Source organism: Galeopterus variegatus, unplaced genomic scaffold, assembly GCF_000696425.1.
Source record: "Galeopterus variegatus unplaced genomic scaffold, G_variegatus-3.0.2 Scaffold406, whole genome shotgun sequence".
In the NCBI taxonomy this organism is placed as follows: Eukaryota; Metazoa; Chordata; class Mammalia; order Dermoptera; family Cynocephalidae; genus Galeopterus; species Galeopterus variegatus.
The window spans coordinates 370,989-393,916 of NW_007726517.1; the positions used below are offsets into that span (position 1 = coordinate 370,989).

General features: G+C 41.7%; 1 protein-coding gene across 2 annotated transcripts in view; it reads right to left on the minus strand.

Annotated features, from left to right (window-relative positions):
- Positions 1–22,928, minus strand: part of PHEX (phosphate regulating endopeptidase homolog, X-linked) — a 216,318-nt gene that overhangs the window by 154,082 nt on the left and 39,308 nt on the right. For both annotated transcript variants that reach the window (XM_008568394.1, XM_008568395.1), the window contains exons 4-9: positions 22,258–22,344; positions 20,971–21,197; positions 14,725–14,793; positions 12,026–12,142; positions 9,087–9,170; positions 7,717–7,862 (exon numbers count right to left, since the gene is read on the minus strand). In XM_008568394.1, coding sequence (XP_008566616.1) covers positions 7,717–7,862; positions 9,087–9,170; positions 12,026–12,142; positions 14,725–14,793; positions 20,971–21,197; positions 22,258–22,344 — 730 coding nt within the window. The remainder of the gene's footprint in view (positions 1–7,716; positions 7,863–9,086; positions 9,171–12,025; positions 12,143–14,724; positions 14,794–20,970; positions 21,198–22,257; positions 22,345–22,928) is intronic.

Consider the following 22,928-nt stretch of genomic DNA (forward strand, 5'->3'; position numbering starts at 1 on the left):
AAAAAAAAAAAAAAAAAAAAAAAAAAAAAAACCAAAAGTCATGCATCAATCCTTCAAAGTCCATTAAATTTTTTAAGATACATTATCCACATAGGATTAGGTTAATACAACAATGACAGTGACTGTAAATCCACATTTTATACAGTCTTGACTATTTCAAAAATTTTTGACCTATCCTTGTCAGATCTGGTTAGACCACCATTGTTTTTCCCTTACCATCTGGCTAACCAAGATGGCACACTGGCGCAGGAAAAGGGTCACTTCCGCCATTTTCTTGGGTTTCACCTGTGCTTACATTATTAGTAATAGCTTCAATTCCCACTTCTCTGCAAGAATTTTTTTAAAAGCTACTTGTCTATATTGTGAGGATTAAACTAGATAAACTAGATAACAAAATTCATAAATCTACAGGTATATGCAAATGGCTCAAGATTATTTTCAATTTATCAAATGAAAATAAATCAGTGAGGGTGACACTGCCCCCCCGACCATGTGTGCCACGTGGATCAAATAAGGGGTCAATGGCAGTCTATATAGAACTCAAAAAAGCCTAATTATTATTAATTTTTTTAAAAATAAAGATATAGGAGCTCTAAAATTTTCTTCTTGGACCCAGTGGATGTTGCTGGGGTATGCACACTCCCCGTCAGAGACCACTGCGCAATCAGCAAAGCCTAGCCCTCATCCATGCTCTGTTGAGGCCACTATAATTAACATGTAGTTTTAGGTCATTCCTCTAGATATTTTGTGTTCACATCCCTACTGCCCAACAAAACAAGAAGTGCTCACTGACACTTACTGTTGGGCCAGTATTGTGCCAGATGCCAGGAGGAACAGAAAGAAATAAGAACCCAGCACCCACAGTCAGAGACCTTAAAGTCTAGTTGGGGACACAGGACTTCAGATTTCGATTTGTGCATATAACCGGGTGTTTTGATTGAAGGAATACACTGTAAGTATATACATGAGGGATCCTTCCTTCATTCATTCAATCAACACATCCTGAGCACCCAGACGTGTACTAATAGTCCTAGGTGCCAGGAGACAGGAAGGTGAGGAAGATACAGTCCCTGATCGCCTGAAGCTCTTAGCTGACAAGGGGAGATGCATGAATGATTTGGCAGAGCCTAGCACCCAAAGATGCATGCCACACACTTCACCAGAAGGACAGCACACCTCAAACTGAGGGCTAAGGTTAGGCTTCATGAGAGGGACAGGGCTTGAGCTGTGCCTAAAGGCTTAGGTGTGTGAAGCAGGAACATGAACTCTGGACAGGCTGAATAACAGAGGAGGCCTGCGTGTTGGAGGGGATGGGGAGCAGGGCCATTACTCAAAGAAGTGGGCAGAAAAGCCAGGCACACGTCAGGCAGCAATCAGGGTCTGCTGTCTAGCTCATCAGGGGGGCAGATCCTGACCCTAACACAAGGTCCATATGCTTTTCGTCCTTAAACTACTGCTTGCTGGGTGTGTGAGCTGTGCTGGACCCAGAGGTGCCAATTAGAAGGTGGTCAGCAACCAGCAGATGTCTTTCCATATTCCCTGAAGGGGGAGTTGATGAACCAGATCACCTGGGGAAGTTGTCAGGAGGGGCCTGATGGTGGTGGTAGAAGAGGCAGCATAGTGGAAGTCTACTGGGGTTTTAGAAGCAGGGCCCTTTCCACCACCCCTGAAAGCAGCCCATACAGGCCACTCACGTTATATACAATCCTCACAGTACCAATATATGACAGATGTTATTACACCCATCTTACATATAAGAAAACTCAAGGCTTAGAACCATTAAGTAAACTTCTCATGATCACAGTCAGTGGGTCTCAAACTAGTAGAATCACCTGGGGAGTTTTAAAAAAAAACCAAATGCCCAGGCCACCCCGAGCCAATTAGATCACAATCTCTAGGTTTTTAAATTTCCCCAGCTAAGTCCAGTGTGCAGCAAGTTAGAGAACTACTGTAATAAGTGATGGAGGCTAGACCATACCCAGGTGTGTCTAACTCAAGCCTTTTCTAAAGCCTGTGCGCTTTTCCCCATGCCATGCAGCAATGAATTAGAGCCTCGCATTCAGCTAAGAATTCCTGGCCAGTCACAGAGACCCCAGAACACTCCAACAAAGGTGGTTTGCAGAAATCTGTGGGGAAGAAAGGAGAATAGGGAGGCCTTCCTGGCCGAGGCATTACTAAGACAATAGCATAAGGACAAGATCTGTTTCTCCAGTGTGTTATAAATATACTGACAGAACGCTACGGAGCACAGTTTTGGAGAGCTAATATTACCACGCCAGGAACAGATAAGACCATGATGACTGAATCACTGCCACCTAATGCTCACATACATCGAAAAACAAAACAAAAATCTGACTCAGCAACAGTCCTTGAAAATAACACATAACATTTTTTTTTCCAAAAAGCATTTCAGCAGTAATTTCCCCAAATGGCAATAAATAAATTAGAGGAAGGCAGAGCACCTCAGAAAAGAACCCACCACTAAGAGAACAAAATGAAATCATTTCCCAAAGCCTGTGACTCAGAAGATTTTTTTTTCAGAAGCTTTTGCTGCTCCATGTCCTCAATTAGTGGCAGCTTATGTTTATATTACATTTAAGAGATCACAAAATACTTTCTTTGACCCCTGTGACAGCGCTGTGGGGTGGTCATGATTATTATCCTCATTTTCAGATGAAGAAAACAACAGTCAAGGGACTTCCAAGGATGTACCGAATCCAGGACTGACATTTGGGTCTGCAGATTCCAGAGCAGCTTGCACTGCTCCTCTCGGTCACCCCACCTGACATGAGCCAGAGAGGTTCTACCCAAAGGCTCTCAGAGATAAAGAGATCTTCCTAAATCCTACAGGCTGCCCAGAGGTGTGCCTAAGGCAGTGGTTCTCAAAGGGCATTCCTGGACCAGCAGCTTCAGCATCAGCTAAGAACTTGTTAGAAAAGGCCTGGGCCTCACCCCAGGCCTACTGAATCAGAATCAGAACCTGTGGGACTGCGGTCCAGCAATCTGTCCTAACAAGCCCTCCAGAAGATTCTGACGCAGGTCAGGGTCGAGAACTGCTGGTCTGTACACACAGGTCAACTAGGACTTCCTGAATCCTAGATCAGTGCTTCTTAAACTTTAATGTGTATATGAATCCACTGGCAATCTTACTGAATTTCAGATTCTGATTCAGGTCTGGGACACAGCCTGAGAGTCTGCATTTCTGACAAGCTCTCAGATAATGCCTGTACCGCTTGTCCACGGCCCGTACTTTGAACAGCAAGGCCCTAGATCACTCCCAGAAGAGCTGAGCTCCATAAGAGGTCCACATAACAGCACATGTGCCAGGTAAGCCTTTGGGAGCACCTGTCCAATGAGAATCATCATCCTTTAATGTATATTGTGCTCACTTTATGTAAAAATAAAACTAAAGACAGGAACACACGTGGAGGTTGGCAAAATCTCCAAGGGTTTGCTTTAGGCCAGCCTGCTAAAAAAGTTCGGACGCAGATGATCTCCAGGGGGTCAGGCCTGGCCAGGAAGAAGAGGCCAAAAGCCAACTCTCCCTGACGCCATCTCTCTCGGCCTCTCCCCCTCCCCCTCTTACTCCTCAGATCAAATTAGATGGTGAGTGTCTGAGGCAGCCTCAAGTCAGGAGTGGGCAGAAGAGCTGAGGGAGACAGAAAGGGAGGGAAGCCTGTAGTGCCCCTCACCCAGTGATGTGCCGGTAAATGTTAACCAACTGCCTTGCCAAGAAAAAAAATTGATCTGTGGCATTTGCCAATTTCCATGTATGAAACTCCCACCGTAGCTGATTTCAAACTATCAACATGGGGTCATTGAACATGGAGTTAAAAGAGATGCACATAGCCTGAGTGTCCAGCACATCACCGCCTCCTCACCTGCTTTCCACCTGGAACACCAGCTCCTTTTCCCCAAAGGCAGCCTGCAGCTTGTGCCTCCAGTGGCCCAGCCCTGGCCACCGATCCCTTTCGACTGCCAGGGCCAGTGCTGTCTCTGTACCACCACCTCTGGGGGATCTCATTGCTCTAGTTTTGTGCCATGTACCACCTGCCAAAGAGTCAGTGACACTGTCCCCAGAGCCACTCAGTGAGAGAGAGAGGCCTAATCCAGCAAGTTGGCAGTGGCACGATATAAGGGGAGAAACAGCAGCCAAGACATAAGCAGCTAATACCAACCCAGGATTGCTTTGGAAACCTGAAAATGGCAGAAAGATTGCCAAAACTAGCAATATGTAACTAGTTGGAGATACAATATGCTAGAATCTCCAAAACTATCAGTGAAGCATCTGAAAAGTGTCTCCTTTCCACACCAGGACATGTATGGGAAAAAGAGACAGAACTTAGAATTAAGGGTGACCCAATTTAGAATCTCAGTTCTGCTTCCTTTTGGAGGTGTGTCCTTGGGCAAGTCACTTAACCTCAGCTTCCTTATCTGGAAAATGGGAACGACACACAGAATTGCTGTAAGGATTGAAGATACCTGTTTATCATAATGGTGTTTAACATCCTCATGATCCATGTATGATTTTCATAGGCAGATTCTCAGAACACCTCCACCCTCTCTCTTTCCCCATCTACCAGCTGAATGGAAAAAGAGGCTAAAAACCCAGAAGAGGCAGAGCCACAAGATGGAAGGAGCCTGTGCTCCTGAGTCACTGTTTGGAAGAAAGCTGTCTTACAGGAACACCCATGTTGGACTGTTCCCTGAGCAGGGGGTACAATTTTTATGGTGCAAGCCAATGAGAGTTTAGAGGTGCTTGTGACAGCAACTGGCATATCCCGACTAATATGCTAGCTATGGGGACCCAAGAGGACCTTTCCCTGACTACCCTCGTAATGCTGCATGAGTGAGGATCAGCAACGCAAGAGCCTCACCGTGCCATGCAAATAAAGTGTCTCCAACCTTGTCAGGATGCACACAGGGCCTCGCAACCTCAAAAGAATACACAGAATACACGTCATTTTTGATGAATTGTTTTTTGAGGGGTAAACTATATGAAAGAGATTTGAATTTTGCCTTCATTTTTAATGTCTGCAGGTAATTTTTCTATCTATATTTTCTTCTACTGTTGTGCACTATGTTTACATTTGTGCAAGTTATCATTTTGATAAGGACCAGAGTAAAAATCTCCCTCCAATCACGGTCTTTCCTGCTCCCTGCTCCCTGAAAAGTCCTGTAATTCTAAAGTATAATCATCACTGTAGAGATGATTTGTCTAATACAGCAAAACCAAGCCCCAATCTATCCCCTAGTTGTAAATTAGGCTTTTTTGGGAAATAAAATTAATACAGTTTCCAAAAGTACCTGCTATTTTACAACTGAAGATAACAGACACTAGAAGAAACTGACTCACTAGGAGCTGAAGAATGCATATACAGCATGGCAACCTCCACCTTTCAATGGAAATTACCACAAAAATTTAAAATGTACTCAGTAACTCAATGGCATATGAGTAGAAAAACATTTGGGTCATATTTTACAATATTTCAGAGCTAGGAAGTACTGATGAAAAAAATTTTCTAATGCAGTGATTAAAAAAAAAAAAAAAAAACCAGCAGCTAATCATAAGGCTCTCCTGGGATGCTTATTTATAAAATACATATTCCTGGGCCTCCCCCCACTTCTACTACGTCAGACTCTATGGAGGGCCTTGGAATCTGTATTTTTAATTTTATTTTATCAATATACAATGTGGTTGATTTTTGTGGCACATTACCGAATCCTCCCTCCCCCCCTCTTTCTCTCCCCTCTCTTCCAACAACCTCATATCTGTTTTCTTGTCTTAACAACTTCAAGGAATTGTGATTACTGTGTCTTCCCCTCACCCAGTTTATTTGTGTATTTATTTATTTTTAGCTCCCACAAATAAGTGAGAACGTGGTATTTCTCTTTCTGTGCCTGACTCGTTTCACTTAATATAATTTTCTGTAAGTCCATCCATATTGTTGCAAATGGCAGTATTTCATTCTTTTTTACAGCAGAGTAGTACTCCATTGTGTAGATACACCCCATTTTCTGTATCCACTCATCTGATTGTGGACATTTGGGCTGGTTCCAATTCTTGGCTATTGTAAATAGTGTTGAAATGAACATTGGAGCACAGGTATCCCTTCAACTTGATGATTTCCATTCCTCTGGGTATATTCCCAGCAGTGGGATAGCTGGGTCAGAACTATCCTAACATTTATATGGAATAACAAAAGACCACTCATAGCCAAAGCAATTCTGAGCAAAAATAAATAAATAAATAAAACTGGAGGCTTTAAACTATACTACAAAGCTATAATAACCAAAATAGCATTGTACTGGCATAAAAACAGACACATGGTTCAATGGAATAGAATAGAGAATCCAGAAATCAACCCACACACCTACAGCCATCTGATCTTTGACAAAGGCACCAAGCCTATACACTGGGGAAGAGACTGCCTCTTTAGCAAATGGTGCTGGGAGAACTGGATATCAATATGCAGGAGAATGAAACTAGACCTATACCTCTCACCATATACTAAAATCAACTCAAAATGGATTAAAGAATTAAATATACGCCCTGAAACAATAAAACTTCTTAAAGAAAACATAGGAGAAACACTACAGGAAGTGGAACTGGGCACAGACATCAGGAATGTTCATTTTTAACAAGTACGCAAGGTGATGCTGCTGGCATTACTGGCCCATGGAGCACACTTCAAATAACATGATTCTATCCCACATGTACACTTACCTAACTCTAGATTCAATTTTCTTTTAGAAAATTTTCAAAGAATCACTACTTATCTCTAAGCAGCAGAATTTTAAGTGAATTTATTGTTTCTTCTCTCCCTTTTCTGTATGTTATGCTCAATGAGCATGGATTATTTTGATCATCAGAAGATATCCTAGAAAGAGCAGCAGCTCTTCATAGTTGTCTAAGTGTTTCTGTAGGTGGGGATGGAGGCTACATTTTATTCCTAGGACATTTGTAGATGCCCTTTTTTTTTTTAACATAATTTCTGGCAACATAGCCTTGCCTGAGTTCAAATAAGAAAATGTGATTTTTAATCATGGCCTAGCACTTAGCTTAGTAAGTTGTTTGTGTAAACTAGTTGACCTTCTGTGATTCATTTTCTGCAGTCAAATCTGAATGGCTTAATGAACTGTAAAATTCTCTTTCCTGGGCATTTTTAGGATTTATTTTCTTTGTAGTACTAAACTAGTAATGCAACAGATTCTAAAACATCCTTTAAAATAAGAAAAATCTGACAATTCCTGAAGTTTTTCATCAGGGTAATTTCTCCATAGCTCTTGAAGTGGTCTTATGTGTTTTTCAATATATATGTTGGTTTATTGCCAGAAAGTGACTTACTGACCAAAAAGAAGAAAGCAGTAAATGACCAAGAATGAACTGAGAAAAAAGATGTTCATAGAGAAATCTCAGAAAATAACATCATTATATAAGTAGTTCCCAAAACTAATAAACAATTTAGGCTCTCAGAGAGAACAAATTGGAGAAAGACCAGAAATAAGGGGCAAAACCATTGTGTATTTGTTGTCATCACAGCACGTAAATCACAATGCTTTGGGCCAATTTGTTACCAAGGGCACCACAATTTTCCCCATGATTCTTTTGATGTAACTTTCTCTAAAAACGTGTTCAAAGGACTTGAGAAGAGAGACCCTTATGATTTAAAGGAAAAACAAAAGTCACAGTAAAATTCACATGAAAGTTCTTACTTCTTCCTCTCAGAGCCTAATATCCTAAACAAATCTTTAAAGTACTGCGGGACGCGGACCACCACGTTCTCTGATGGGCTGATGTCTTTCAGGTCAGGGTAGAGTCTGGTATCAATGACCTTCTTGATGTAGCCCAGCCAGTCAAACTGAGGGAAGAGAGGAAAAAACAAGGTGAGAGAGCCTCTGATGGGCAGCAAGCAAGAAGGAAGGCATACAATAGGTTGAGCATAATCCATTCCTTGCAATTTCACACCAAATAATTCATAATGCAGCTGCTCGAAGGTAGAAAATAAACTCTTGATTACTGTCATCCAGACCTACAGCCTCAGTCACAAAATGGAACATACGTCTGTGCCATCTACATACAGACAACACGCACACACACGTAATATGCACCCTCACCCCGTGGCCCCCTCCTACAGTCTCCCATTTCTCCTGAACTGCTCCCTCCTGGACCCTTCCTTTAGTTTATGCTCCCCACCCTCTCTTTCGCTCCTGCACTTCCCTCCCTCTGTCTATATTCTCCCTCCATCCTACACGCTTCCTCACTCCCCCCCAACCAAGTACACACTGATACAGATGCCCCAGTACATTACTGCTCATCTCTCTGGCCCAGCCTTTCTTAACACAGGAGGAAACAGGCAACAACCAAAAGTAATGTGCCTCCATTCTTCAGAGCATCGCAACCTTACCTGCAACCCCATTTGGTATTTCAGATGGGCTTCCCTAAAAGTCATTTCCTATCCTTTTCTCCCTTGCCTGCCTCCACCTTTGAAGTGGAAAACCAGTTACTTGCCCAGCCTCCCCTGTAGTAGGGTTGGCCACGTGACCCAGTTCTACTCAATAAGAAATAAGGGGGAGACATCTGCAGAGACTCTGGAAAGGCTTTTCTATTTTCCCTGGTAAAAGGGTCAGACATGGCCATCACTGGCCATTCCCTCTCTTCCTGCCCTGATGACAGATGTGATCTGTGGAGCTGTGGTAGCTACCTTGCAACCATGAGTCATCAAACATCAAGTCAAAGGCCAGCACACTAAGAAGAGTGTAATAAAAAGACAGAAAGAACTTGGGTCTTTAACAACATTGTTAAACAGGTGAACCAATACAAATAACCACCTGTGTCCAAACCTCTGTCATGAAAGAAAAAGGGCTTTAAGTTTTTCAGACACTGCTGGAAAGATTTTCTGTTCCCTATAACAGAAAGAATCTCAATGCACAGATGAGCTATTTTATGTGATAGCTGACAAAGGTGATGAGAACCAAAAAGACTTACAGTAGATTTTACAAAGCAAAAATTTACATGCAGGTAAAATACAGTTGCTTGTAAAATAACCAATTAAGAGAAAGCTTCCTGGATAGTTTTCACCCACCTGGGGAATCAGAGCACACAATTCAGAAATGTTCATTCTGTTGTACATAGCCTCACTGGTTCGGTTTTCATGGGGAATCATTATCTGTCAGAAAGAGACTTTGGTTATTTTTTCAAATAAATCATGTCTTACTGCATGACCACATGTGCCAAAACATCTGCATAGTATTATAAAGTTTTTCAAGACTTTGGGGTGGTGCCCAACTGGGGGAAGAGAATTAAAAAAGACATCACTTTTGGCAGGAGGATTAAGAAAAATTTTTTAAAAGCTTTCATGTCCTCTTCAGTGTGAAATATTGTCTTGAGTACAAAAGGAACGACCTGGAATCCCCTCTTCATCTATAATGTGGATGGGCAAAATCTATTGCTGGCTTGGTTTTGACAGACAAACTGAAGTTGGACAATTGTGGCAAACATCCCATATTCACCTGCGGTCTCCAGATAATGATTTCAATATTTCATGGATCACAGCCCATCCCTTCATCTCTAGGGGCAAAGTTTTACTGATGAACACTAGACTCTCTGGATATCGCTGCTACCCATGATCATTTTGTCAACAGCTCATTCCCTCATTTCCCCCTCTTGTTTCTTCAGCCTTGAGATTCCCTAGTTCCACTGCTGGGGGGATGGATTCAGCTCTACCTCTTACACACATTTCAAAACCTGCCTCTCCAGCCCTGACTCTTCACTCTTTCCATTCTCAATACTCATGCTCCTGGCCATTTGGCCAACACCAAATCTAAACTTCTAACCTCTGTCATGTCTAACCTAATCTAAGAACAGCAGCAGTGACTATCTTCCTCAAGGGCCATCATAATCACTTCCATTGATAGGCAGTAGCTCCCATACCCACCCCTGAATCACATCGTGATTCTGCCTTAAGGCCTTCCATCATCCAACTCCCTTGCATTGACCTTGCGACCCTCCACCTCGCACATGACTCTCCTACCCCTGCACCCCCATCCACCATCACCACCTCCATGGCTTGAACTATGATTCAAGACTTTGCCTGAGATTTATTTTCTCTAGCAAGTCTATCCAATTAAATTCCACTTGGTTGCAATGACAAGGGCCACTCCATCAAGGAGACCTCTCCTTGTGCACACATCTCTCTAGCCGGGATTGGTTAAATGCATACTTCCATGGTTGTATTTACAAGGACTTACAGTATTTGTGCTTGAATAGGCTGCCCTGTCTCCCCAGCTTCAGAAGTTTCCCTAGGGCTATGTGTTCCACTAATTTTGAGTGTACCTAGTAACCTGGGGTATAAGAGATGAAAATGAGTATTATGAACTAGCTAAACATCTCCACGCCATGGATTTTTCAAGGCAAAATCACAGAGGGCTCAGTGGCAGACATCTGCACCCTCTTATTTAAATGTTTCAGTGCCCTTAGCTTCTCCCATCTCACCCTCCACAGAAGAGATTACATGTACCTTACAGAGAGCTTCCTGGCTCTATACAAATCATTGCCTAAAAGAATGTCCACACTCCTCGTCCGCCCTCCCCTCCTTCCTGGACTCAGGCTTGCAGCCCCAGGTTGTAGCCCTTTGGCCCCAGAGCTGTTTTCAACTCTCTGCTGGCTACTCCCTGCACACAATGGATTTGTCACTTCATTTAGCCTCTTGACAATTCCCAGTCTTGCCTCAACCCAGCTGTTTTTAGTTCCGTTTTTGGTCCAAATCCCTGGCTCAAAGCAAGGCCTTCCCTGCTATATCAGAGTTTTAGTCCAAATTAGAGATCTGGGCCTCCTGTTTGCCTGGGAACAGAATCCAGACGGCCTCTAAACATGGCTTAGAGGCACAGTCTTGGACTTCAAAACACCTGCAACAGTCTTCTCAGTTTTCAAAGGTGACATGCAGGAACGACTGTTTTGCACTGCAAGTAGGAGTTTGGAGAGAGGTACACAAGGACATCATCACAGCAGAGAGCAAGACTGACTCTTCCTGACCCTTATCCTTCACCCCTAGTCCACATTTCAACACAACACCCTCACCCCGCCAAACACAAAACCAATAAACACTTGGACTCTTACTCATCTTGGGATTTTTACCAACTTCTGTTATAAAAGACTACCAACCCATATGCAAAAGTTTCTTGGTAAAAGTATCATTTCCTTTACTACAGGGTTTCCCCACAAGGACATTTCACTCTATTTATTCCCTCTGGACCTAGGGACATATAGGGATTTCACACTTTGGTTCTTCTAGAAAAAAGTTATTTTATTAAACAAAGCTAACCTTTTAGGATTTCTCATTATTCTCCCACAAGTTGTTTTTATATATTTTTGTCTCTCCCATGCGTCTGAAAGAATTTAAGGTGACTTACACAAAACGTAATATATGACACATAATAATGACCTTCATTAAAGCAGGGCAAGAAAAGAATGAGGAATAGGAGTAGGTACAAAGTAGCACCAGAAAGGCAGCTTTAAAATGCTTACCAGCATGTCCTATATACTTTCTACATCAAATTTTATATCCAGTATTCGTGGACAGACTTCCCTGAGCCCAGACCTTAGGTCATACTAACTCCAAGTGGGAATGATATAAACTGTAGACTGGGTTAAAAGCCATCTTCCATTCAAGCCAAATCAACAGGGACTTGTTAAACATCCATCTTCTAGCTGAGCCACATGGGATTTTCACTAGAAGAGCAGTCAGAGGGTCTTCCTGCTGCTAATTCTTTGACCACAGCTGAGCAGCCTATGGACACTGAATGGGCTTAAACCAGGGAGGTGAGAAGAATAAAGAGCTCTGTCTGTCACGAATCTTCTTCTTGTTACTTCCCAGAGAGAATGCTATTTAGTTCTACCGTGGACCCAAAGAGCAACAACACAGAATGCTCTGACTTGGTTGCAATGTATACTTTTATTCAGGATCTACTGCCTTTAAAATAAGAAAAATAAAAGAAAGGAAATAAAGATTTGAGTAAGACTTACCTCAGCTATCTTAATTTCCAGTCTAAGCACCGACTTCATGTCATGCTCCGCTCGGGAGCTGTTAGCGCCTAAAAGCACAGCAGTATCCACCATGAACTTGTAGAGAGCATCCCGATACTGTGAAAGATAAAGAAGCAAATGACAACCTATTAGGAAGTGTGTTTCAGAGACAAAGAAGAGCAGAAACAGCAGGTGGAAACAAACGTCCTTCATTTTTGCTCTGTATTCAAAGTATGGTACAGCCATTATGCAACACCAGCCACCCACCCACCACTTCGGGAGAAAAAAAGAGTGATGGTAGGGCTGGCCAGTTAGCTCACTTGGGAGAGCATGGTGCTGATACCACCAAGGTCCAGGGTTCAGATCCCCACAACTGGCAGCCACCAAAAAACAAAAAAATTATGGCTACTTGGATACTGTTACCATGACAGACAGAGTCGTCCAAGCATCAAGAGAACTAGTTTTCTGGCACCTGGTGAGATAATGAATACAAGAAACATCTCCACATGGGCCCAGAATAGCAAGTTAAAGGTCAGATGTCCTCTTTTCAGGCAAGTGAGGCTTTAATAAAATGAGAAAGAACTGTTTCTAAAAGCAGGAGGCCTGATCCCTGAAGACTGGTGGGAAGTGTGATTTATTCTCTTCCAACTCAGTTTACCCACCTTCACTCTAAGAAATAAAAGCACAGTGATTGCAGCCCTGTGTCTTTCCAGTTTTGTACAGTTTTTTTTTTTTTTTTTTTTTTTTTTTTTAACAAAGTTCTCCTCCCTAGCTCAGGGAAAAAAAGAAGAGAGAGAAGAGAGAAATGATGATGAGAAAACTAGGAAATAGCAAAGATAGAATTTCCTCCCTTCATGCTCATAAATCTATTTTGGGGTTATTCATATGTCATCGGGGGTTGGGGGGGTTACTTCATAGAAAGTGAAGAATCTCACTGGGGCCCACCTCTCATTTCAGATATATTTGTGAGCTCTCAATACATCAGGTATTAAATGACCTCCTAATCATGCTATGGGAATAAGATTTCCTAATGTACACCTTGACTCTGTAAGCTATTGTTACTATGTGTATGAACTCCGGACCTATACAGTGCTTGGCATATAGCGGGCCCTTAATAAATATTTGTTGAATCAGTAGGTAAGCTTTGCCCATAGTCTTAGTTAGAAACAATGTTTTACCATTCCCAGTTCAATTCAAAATGCAAGGTGGCTTGCTAGGCACTCTGTGCATATTTGGGGGGATGCAGATGAAAAACTAAATAATGCTGGAGTCTGGTTTTCAAACAGTGTATGAACCAGTGAGGGAGATAAATGTGTAATTACTAATTGTAACATCAGAGAGACCAAAATAAGTTCATTAATAAAGCTGCTACATGCTTAGAAACTCAAGAGCTGGAGAAGAATTCCTGCCTGGAGAAATTGGGGACACAGCATTTGAAGGAGACAGGTTCAGGGGCAGTGAAGAGTCCTCCTGTGAGGCGGGTGAGCTGCTTTTGTTGGAGGAAGAACAAAAGTAGATGAGACAGGAAAGGTAGTTTAGGATCAAGTCATGAAGAGACCTTGAATTCCCTCTCAGGAATTTAGAACCCACCGTGAGAGCAAAGGCACGCTGGGAGCAGTGCTTCAAGAACAGAACTTGTCAAGTGGTGCTAAGGAGGCAAGGGAATGAAGGGGGGAGGTTACAGTTAAAAGGCTACTTGCTGTAGTCAAGGCAAGAGGTAACAAGGATCTGATCTAGGGTAGTAGGCTAGAAAGGAGGGACAAGGTGGGTGTAAAAGAGATTTTGAAGGTGAAATCACTAGGACTTAACTGATTGGTTATGGGGGAGATGATTTCAAGCCTGGTTGTTGAGACCCCAGCAAAAACAGAGGTTCCCTCAAGTTGGCAAAAGTTCATTTTGTCCACTTTCAAGTAGGAAAACTTGACAACTCCCTTTGATGAGCATCCTCGATCAGAAAGCTACCTAGCATTTTGCCTAGTTTCCTGTCCTCCAGAGCCTTCTACATAAGAGGTTAGTATCAGCACAGACCCAGGGGACCGAGGTCTGAGGCTCCTTTGGAAGTTCAATGATGTTTCTAAAATGAATTGAAAGTCTCAGGTATCAACCAGCTCTTTCCTATCTCTAGGAAACTACTAGGTTTCCAAGCCAACCCAAGAAGTCTAACCTGATTGATCCCTTCTGGTTCTCATTAACCCTCCATTAACCTGGGGCACCTGTTAAAAGTACAGATTCCCAGACTCCACCTCAAGTCTACTAAGTCAGACTCTCCAGGGCTGTGACCCAGGAATCAACATTTAATAGAAGCTTTCCCAGATGATTCTTAAGTAGTACAATTTGAGAACAATTGGTCTTCTGGGTATCCCTCCCTATGCTTTACTTCTGCATTGGTTAGAGAGCTCTGTGCACTTGTGAGGAATGACTGCAAGCTCATTTCTTGGTTACTTCATTTGGGTATTGATCTCCCCATGCTTATGAGGGCACTGAGAACAGGGACTTGTACAGCTTTGATGCCCAGACTTCCAGAAGACAAGGAGTAGAGTTTATCTGCCTGAATAAAAGGATTCTGCTTCCAGCACCGGGAATATGGTCATTGAATAGCCACACTGCTCATTTCTAGTGAAGAAGCAGGGATCTTAGAACAACTGATGGACCCAACAGCAGCCTGACAAGGCACACAGTTGAATATGAGTAAAACTTACAGACTTGGCTTCTGTGCTGTTATCAAGGTAGTCTTCCCTCACAGCCAGGGAGAGTGTTGCTTGGTCCAGCTGTTAAAACAAAAACAGAAAGCATTCTGCTGGCACTGTAAATTCTTATGCACCATGTGGTACATAAAATCATGTGCATCCCAGCCATATTTTGAGCTTGTGTCACCATGACAAAAAGAATTCACTACACTCAGAGCTACATGCAAATAGGTACTTTGATAATAACAGATATAAAGTCTCAGAGACCTACCCTGCTTTCCTGATTCACGGTTACTAACCCTTCAGGTTCTATCAACACTGAATAGCACCAAGGCTATTCAGCTAGAATAGATCTCAGAGATTATGTGCATTCTCCCTTATTTAATGGGGAGGGGGGGAAACAAAAGTGAGAGAACTGAGGTGACTTTCCCAGGGTAACATGGTTGGGGCAGAGCTCAGGGTAAAATCATTGTCTTCTGTCACCAGCTCCAGTACTCTTCTCACTATAGTATTTACAAAATGCCAATCTGGATGGAGTTGATTAATCAGACTTTCTACCTCCCTACCTCTAAAATAATGTATTGCACTGACTTTTTTTATTTGAAAAGAATCAAATGATAATTTTGTTTTGAAAAGTCTTTGCAAATTTTAGAACCCTCTCTGGAAAGTTTAGGATAGGTGATAAAAATACAAACAATAATGAACTAAATAAGTAGAATTATCATGATGGAGAAGTAAAGTATAAATCTGTGAATTAAAACTTTCAGTACCATAAGGGCAATTAAAGGAAAGAAGATAGTCTTTTCAAAGAATGTGCTAGAAAAGCTGAACATCCACACACAAAACAAATGAACCTTGACCAATACCTCACAATTTGTACAAAAATTAACTGAAAATGGATCATAGACCTAAATGTAAAACCTAAAACTATAAAACTTCTAGAAGAAGATATCGGGAAAAATTGGGGGGACCTGGTGTCCATAAAAGGAATACTAACAAATTGGACTTCATCAACATTCAAAACTTTTGCTCTGTGAAAGACACTGTTAAGAGAATGAAAAGACAAGCCACAGAGGGGAAAAAATACTTGGATATCACATATATGACAAAGGACTTATATTCAGAATATATAAAAATTCCTCAAAACTCAACAATAAGAAAACAAGCCAATTTAAAAGTGGACAAAAGATCCAAACACACTTCAAAGAAGACATGCAAATGAAAAATGAGCACATGAAAATATGTTCAACATCATTAGTCATTAGGAAAATGTAAATTAAACCCACAATAAAACACCACTGCACATTTGTTAAATCAGCAACAACAATAACAAAAAAAATTTGACAATGGGGCCGGCCCGGTGGCGCACTGGATAGTGAGCCGCTTGGGAAGCGCAGCGGCGCTCCCGCCCGAGGGTTCGGATCCCACATGCAGACCGGTTCCCGCTCACTGGCTGAGCGAGGCGCGGGAGCAACACCGAGGGTTGCAATCCCGTTGCCGGTCCCCGGTCCGGTACGGGGGCAACACTGAGGGTTGCGATCCGTTGCTGGACACGGAAAAAGACAAAAAGACAAAAAAAAAAAAAAAAAATTTGACAAGTGCTGGTGAGGATGTGAAAAAACTGGATCACTCATACATTGCCAGTAGGAACACTCTGGAAGGAAACCCGTGTGACAGTTTCTTATAAAGTCAAAGATACATTTACATGTCACTCAGCAATCTCACTCCCAGGTATTCACCCAAGAGAAATGAAAACTTATGCTCAAACAAAAACTTGTATGTAACTTCATTCATATTCACCAAAAACTGGAAACAACCCAAATGCCCTTCAACTAAATGACTAAACTGTGGTATACAATGGAATACTATTCAGCAACAAAAAAGGATGAACTACTGATCCATGCAACAACATGGATGAATTTTACTTTCATTCCAAAAAAGGCAAAACTATAGGAATAGAGAACAGAGTGGTGGCTGCCAGGGTTTGGGGATGAAGAGAAGGGTTGACTACAAAGAGACAACATGAGATAATGTGGGGAGGTGATGAGGCTATTCCACTTCTTGATTATGGTGGTGGGTTCCATGACTCTATATATTGGTCAAAATCTCTAGACATACACATCACAAAAAGTGAATTTAACGGTATGTAAATTTTTTTAATGTTAAACTTCTAGCATCTTCTCCAAATGTATTGTTTGTTCTTTCTTGAATATCAGCAACTGACTAAAGACTAAATAAAATGGATCCCAACAGCAGTTAATTTTCCAATCTAAATCTCTGATTCACACATGAAAACGTTAAGCCAAATCAACAAAATACAAAACCTAAATGACGAATTGAAGCTTAGTATCTGAATAAAAACTGAATCCTACATGTCCATATCATTAGTTTATATAACTTTAAGTTGTTTTGATCCATCTCCTTTAGTTTCTTCTCCATCTTACTATAATCTCAAATATTTTACTCTTTTCTTATACATAAAACCTGTATGAGATCATAGTTTTACCTTAACATCTCCTTCACACACAACAAATTCTGCAAAAGCTGAGTTAAAAGTTAGTGATGTTTAGAAACATTCAAGGGAAATATTGCTCTTTGAGGGGAGGAATGATGCTTTCAAAACATTCATCTCGTCTGTGTGTATTGCTAAAATCCCCAAATTATTTTGTTCACCCTTCTCTAATTGGCCTGAAACAACCAAGTCACAAGCCAGCCTGGCTTCATCCTACTGCAATTCCCAATCTACCACTGCTTCTTCCAAAAATTAAGCAAGCCAGGATCGTGAAACACAATATTGTGATTAAGATGCTTTGGCTTTCAATTAAATTTGGACCACTTGAAGAATCTTTTGAGCTTCAGTCTCATAGGAAAGAAAACTGTGTAGATAATATCAAGAAAGCCAAAGTTTCCGTCTTGTGAAATGAAGTTAAATCCACTTGTAAAAGTTTAGATAATTCAAGTGAGTTTACCAGACATTTTATAAACCTTCAGACTGTTATAGTTTCTAGGGAACATTTTAAATACACCAACGAATTGAATAAGATCAGTCAACTAAATCTCATTAGAAACATACAAACACTTGAGGTAAGAGACTTTCTCAAGAAGCCAACATTAGGACACTGTTATTTGAGGTTTTATTTAATCCTTGCATTTATCTGTATACTGCAAATATAAAATATGTTTTTAGAAAATCCCACACAATGAACAGAAAATATGATTTTTCTTCAATTACAGTTGATACTCCAATTACTAAAAACCTCAGGTTAGGGGACAAAGTAGTAATACAAAAAGAAACATCTGACAAATTATGACGTAGGAAAAGGAAAGACAAAGAAATTAGAAAAACTTTGCTTCCAAAAGAGTTTCTCTTTGCCATCCTTATGAATTTCAATGAGAGCCAGAAAAACACAGGCCATCGAGTGGAGGTGACTTTAAGTTGTTGTTTTCAGTAACTAGTAACACATACTGGGACAACCCTGGCCTTCCAACCACTCTTTCAGGATCACATATATTCACGTCTTTTACTGTCCCTTAAATCCTCATTCTTGCTACCTCCTTACAGAAAATAAATCTAAACACATGTAGCAAGATAATAATTTCTGACACTAACTACCGTTGTTTCCCATATTTTTGTATTTCCTTACTCCCATTTAAATCTGTAGTAAATCCTACACCATCTCTCCACAGGGGTGCTTCTCAGAGGGTCATTGCATGGCTCGGAGCAACCCCTGCTGGCCAAACTGCACAACCTTGGCATAGGGATATAGCTGCCTATTGGAAGGGGTGCCTTTTTCTTCACCCAAAGGTGCCATCTGCTCACCCAACAGTATGCCCACAGTGCTGTGCTTGCCCAGGAGGTGGCCTTCTGCTTATCCCTGTGGGTTTGTGGGATTAGAAAAGCTAAAAACACTAAGGAAAATAGAATTAGATGGAAAAGGAAACCTAAGTACACTGAGGCAAGAGAGTTTGAGGTAAGAGGGATTTTTCTCAGAGCAGAAAGAGGATCTCCCAGAAGTCAATGGTTCTCACTAGCAGAGGGACCAGTCAGTGCCCCTACAACATAGTAGGATCTGAGAGGGAATGGGAGGCCCAGGACCCCAGCCTCAGAGAAGCACACTTGAACGGATCACATGGGATCCATACTGGGTTTGTTCAAAGGAACCAGATAACTATTTGTTGGAGGGTCTCTCAGTGCCCTACACGAGACTGAGAAATGGGGCAACCAGGAGGGGGTAGGGAAGTACCTAGAACGAAGTTCCATTTCCCACCAAAAGGTGGAGTGGGAGCTCAGAGTCAAAAATTAGGTTGCCTAAAAACAAACACCTATTTCTTGCACAACTGAATTTGAGATCTGAGAGGCATGTCGGGTATACAAATTAAGGAGACACATTCTCCAAATGGTCCTGACCAGTTGCTGGGCAATGCTTTAAGAGAAGAGAACCTTTTTCATGTGCTACTGTGGACCAGCATCCCCCATGGAAACTAGCACAAAATTCAAGTCATTTAAACCTCAAGACAACAGTGAAGTAAATTCTAATTTCCCTTTCTTTACACACGGGGAAATTGAGACTCAGAGAGGTGAAGCAATTTGCACAGGATATTCAGTGAGTAAATCACAAAGCTGCAAACTTCAATCTCTTTAACACCAAAACCTACTCTTTTTCAGCTAGACCAGTGGTTTTCAAACTACGTTTCCGAAAACCTAAAAGGTGTTCAGGGACTCCAAATGTTCATTCAATCAGTTTTTTTTTTTTAATAGTTTTAACTATTTTTAAACTAATAAAAAAGCAACACTCAAATTCTGCAACTTTGGCAGCCACCAATATACTAAGTTTTGTTGTCAGGTTCATTGGGTTTCTTGCAGATCTCAGAATAAATCTTCTACCTTCTCTAGACACATGATTGAACTTCTTGTAACTGCATAATGATCAGAAAGACTGCAGCTCTACTGTGTTTGGGGGAAGGCAGATAATTAAGATGTGTGAGTATTCACTCATGTGAAATGGTACAAACAGGGACAGAACTAAAGCAAATGTGTGCTTCACTCAAACGCCAAGCAATGCTCAAACACTTCAGTGTGGAACAAGCTGCCATCCTGGCAAAGGAGAGCAATAGTAAGGACACAAGTGCCTCCTTACATTTGGAAAGTATTCTATTGTTGACAGCTTAGTGTTTCTAAGATCAGTTTAATTGAATATTAAGTGTGCAAGGCAAGCTGTTAAAAATTGGTTACCATGTTCCTCTATTCCCCATGTTTTCTGGAAACTAGTATGAAAGCTAGAGCCTTGATTAGATTCAAGTTTTTTTTTCCCGCACATCATCATTGGTGATGGTGTGTGCTCTCCACTACTTGGTGTCAGGAGGCACACAACATCTGGTTGTCACACTTTTAGCACTGTTTGCATTGATATTTGGATCCAGGTGATGTCAGTCTGGTCTGTCATGAATTTCCCAACCAACCATTCACCAAATGATTCCAGCTATTGATGGATCAGTTGCCCAGACCCATCATTTTGTATTAATCAGTATTAGGTAGCATTAATCAGTATTAATCAAAGTGACTATGGAAGCAAAAAATAAATAAAACAGCAGGATCAAAGCACAAAACGATTTGAGAAATGTTATTTGAATTCTTGCAAAGCACTTTCCTGGATGAATCTTTTGTTGGTAGTTTTCTGACAGCCTCCAGATTTCACCAATGTGATCTACCTCAGGGTATGTCCACGTGGCCCACTCCTTTACAAAACAGATGCTTAATTTCCCAAAAGAAAATGCAACCAAGCACTGAGAACAGAACAAGTCTAGCTTTACCTTTCGAAAGCAAGGAGGAGAGATTCAGACTGAACTTGACGATAAAAGTTTAGGTGTGTATGCAAGAAGATGATAGTGAAAGAGGAACAAGGAATCAGGGTAGGTGTTCTCTCCTCTGTCAGGGGAATGAGACGGCAAGGGAAAGAGCAGAGTTCAGAGTCTTTGTTAACGACAGGAGACCCACAGCCCCCTCTCTACTGGAATTCAGGGGCTCCATACATGCTCTGAATAGATATTTGAGGGCCAGATCACAGATCACAGGAAACTCACTCACCAGCTTCCTGAAAGGCTGACAAAACTTGTCTGCTAACGATCTACATACCACAAATCCTGCGGCAGGGGGGAAGGGGCGATATTCTAGATCATACTGCTCAACAGAATTTTTACCTTATTCACTAAGGCTTCATGAGTCATTGAACAAAGAGGATGAATGAGTCCTCACTCTACCTTCAAAATGTGTTCATTGGATGCCTTGTCGTCGGGGGACACATACAAACGGATGAACACGGAATTGCTGTATTGACCACGAAACGTTGCAAGTGTCTGCAGAAGGCTGAACTTTCTCTCTGACCAAACCCCTTCAGGACCAATGTTAGATTCGAGCACAGGCCAGCGGAAAGGTGAGTGCCGCAGGATGTGGAGCAGTGGCTTGGCATCTGCTTTTTCGATCGCTTCTGAAAGGGAGCAGATACGAAGGGAGAGTTAGAATCGCAAATGGGGCCACCAAACTAGAATGCAAGTGCACCTCCTCAAGAGAAAATTCCCAGAAGGCCCCAATTTAAAATTTCAGCTGTTAGGGAGAGGGTGGGAGAAGTGGGGTGGATTGAGCATCTGTGGAAAAAGAACTACCGATGACTCACACTTCAATCTGACTGTCTAAAGCTGGTGTTCTTTCAGGAGAGCTCACAAGGGAACGTGCTAGACATTCCCTACTATAACATGGGCTCACTACACTGACCCCAGCCAATGAATGATGGTAGGCTGATAACACTCCATGTGACTAAAGAACAACCCTAATGAAAAGAAATGGCTCAGTAAAGCCGGTCACTCCCCAGTGAAGGTAAACCAATGCTTCAGACTCTAATTTTTTACTACCCTCTTCTAGCTCACCAAATAATATCCCAAATCCTAGACCAGTTAACACACTTCCTGGAGGCCCTGGCTTCTTCCTGCAATGGCCTTGAGAAAATGGACCAGATAAAATGGCAAGTATCTTTTCCAGCTCCAAATCAGACCCAAGATGTTGAGACAGGCCTATGGCACCCAACAAAGATGCCTGTTAGGCCAATGAAGGAACCTGGCACTCCTGGGAATCTGGACTTCTTTAGGCTCCAGTAGGTCCTGTGGAACATATCAACACTCCCAAGTGCACTCCCTCTAGCCTCTTTCTCAGACCAGATCTGGCCTGGCCCCTGGGTTCTGGTTTCTGCACCAGGTACAGTGGGGTTTGCCCTGCTGACCCTGCCCACATCTCTCATGGAGTAACTGATACCCAAAGAATCGAAGGCATAGAAATAAGATTACTTTCTCCACCAAGCCAGCAACAGAACATCAACTAAGACAGGATTAGTCAAAATCCAGTCTTTGAGAACTGTTCCTTTCCTGAAACAATCCCTTTAAACATTAATGGAATTCTTATTAGTTCACTTTTGCCTTAAACAAGATCTTTAAACATTAATAGAACTTTGAAGGATAAGGGTGGTAAATATTTTATTTTTTTTCTTTATTACTCACTCTCATTCATGCAGGATGAATAAAGGATTTTGGCTTTCTGTATGGCTTCAGTGTCTCTCCGTCTACTGATTGATTTCTCCAAAAGTGCTGGGAAGGTAAAGAAAGGATTCATTAGTATCCACCCACATGTGCTACCAAGTGGGAGGTCATTCGATAATCACAGTCCCAGCCTCCAGAAAATTAAACATAAAGACACGCAAGCCTGGAAAAGACAGATCTATCAAAGACATGCAGACATCAGAACCTATTCCAAGTTGCTCAAGGTTCAAATAAAAATGAATTGACATTCTCTTATCCAGGACTCTCCTAACTCAAAAGAACCCAAAAGTTCAATTTCCAACTGAGACTGGACCTTCTGCAGGGGTTAATTTCTTATTCCACCTACACAAAAGGAAACAGAATTCGTTTATTCAAGAACCAAAAATAACTGAATTCTGTTCTTTGTTTCTGCACCAAGTAATATTCTCAACAGAGGCAATTTCATCTGGGACGGGTGTCTTAAGATTTCTTCACAGCTCGGCCTCTCTGGGAGGTCACCTGGAAGAAATTCCCCATTAGAAGTTTTATTAAATGTTGCATAAACATGCTGTGGACATGGAAAAAGTTGTTTAGACAGGAAATGGAGAAGTGAGATTAGAAAGCCTCCCCAAATGGCCTGAAAACTTGCCCAT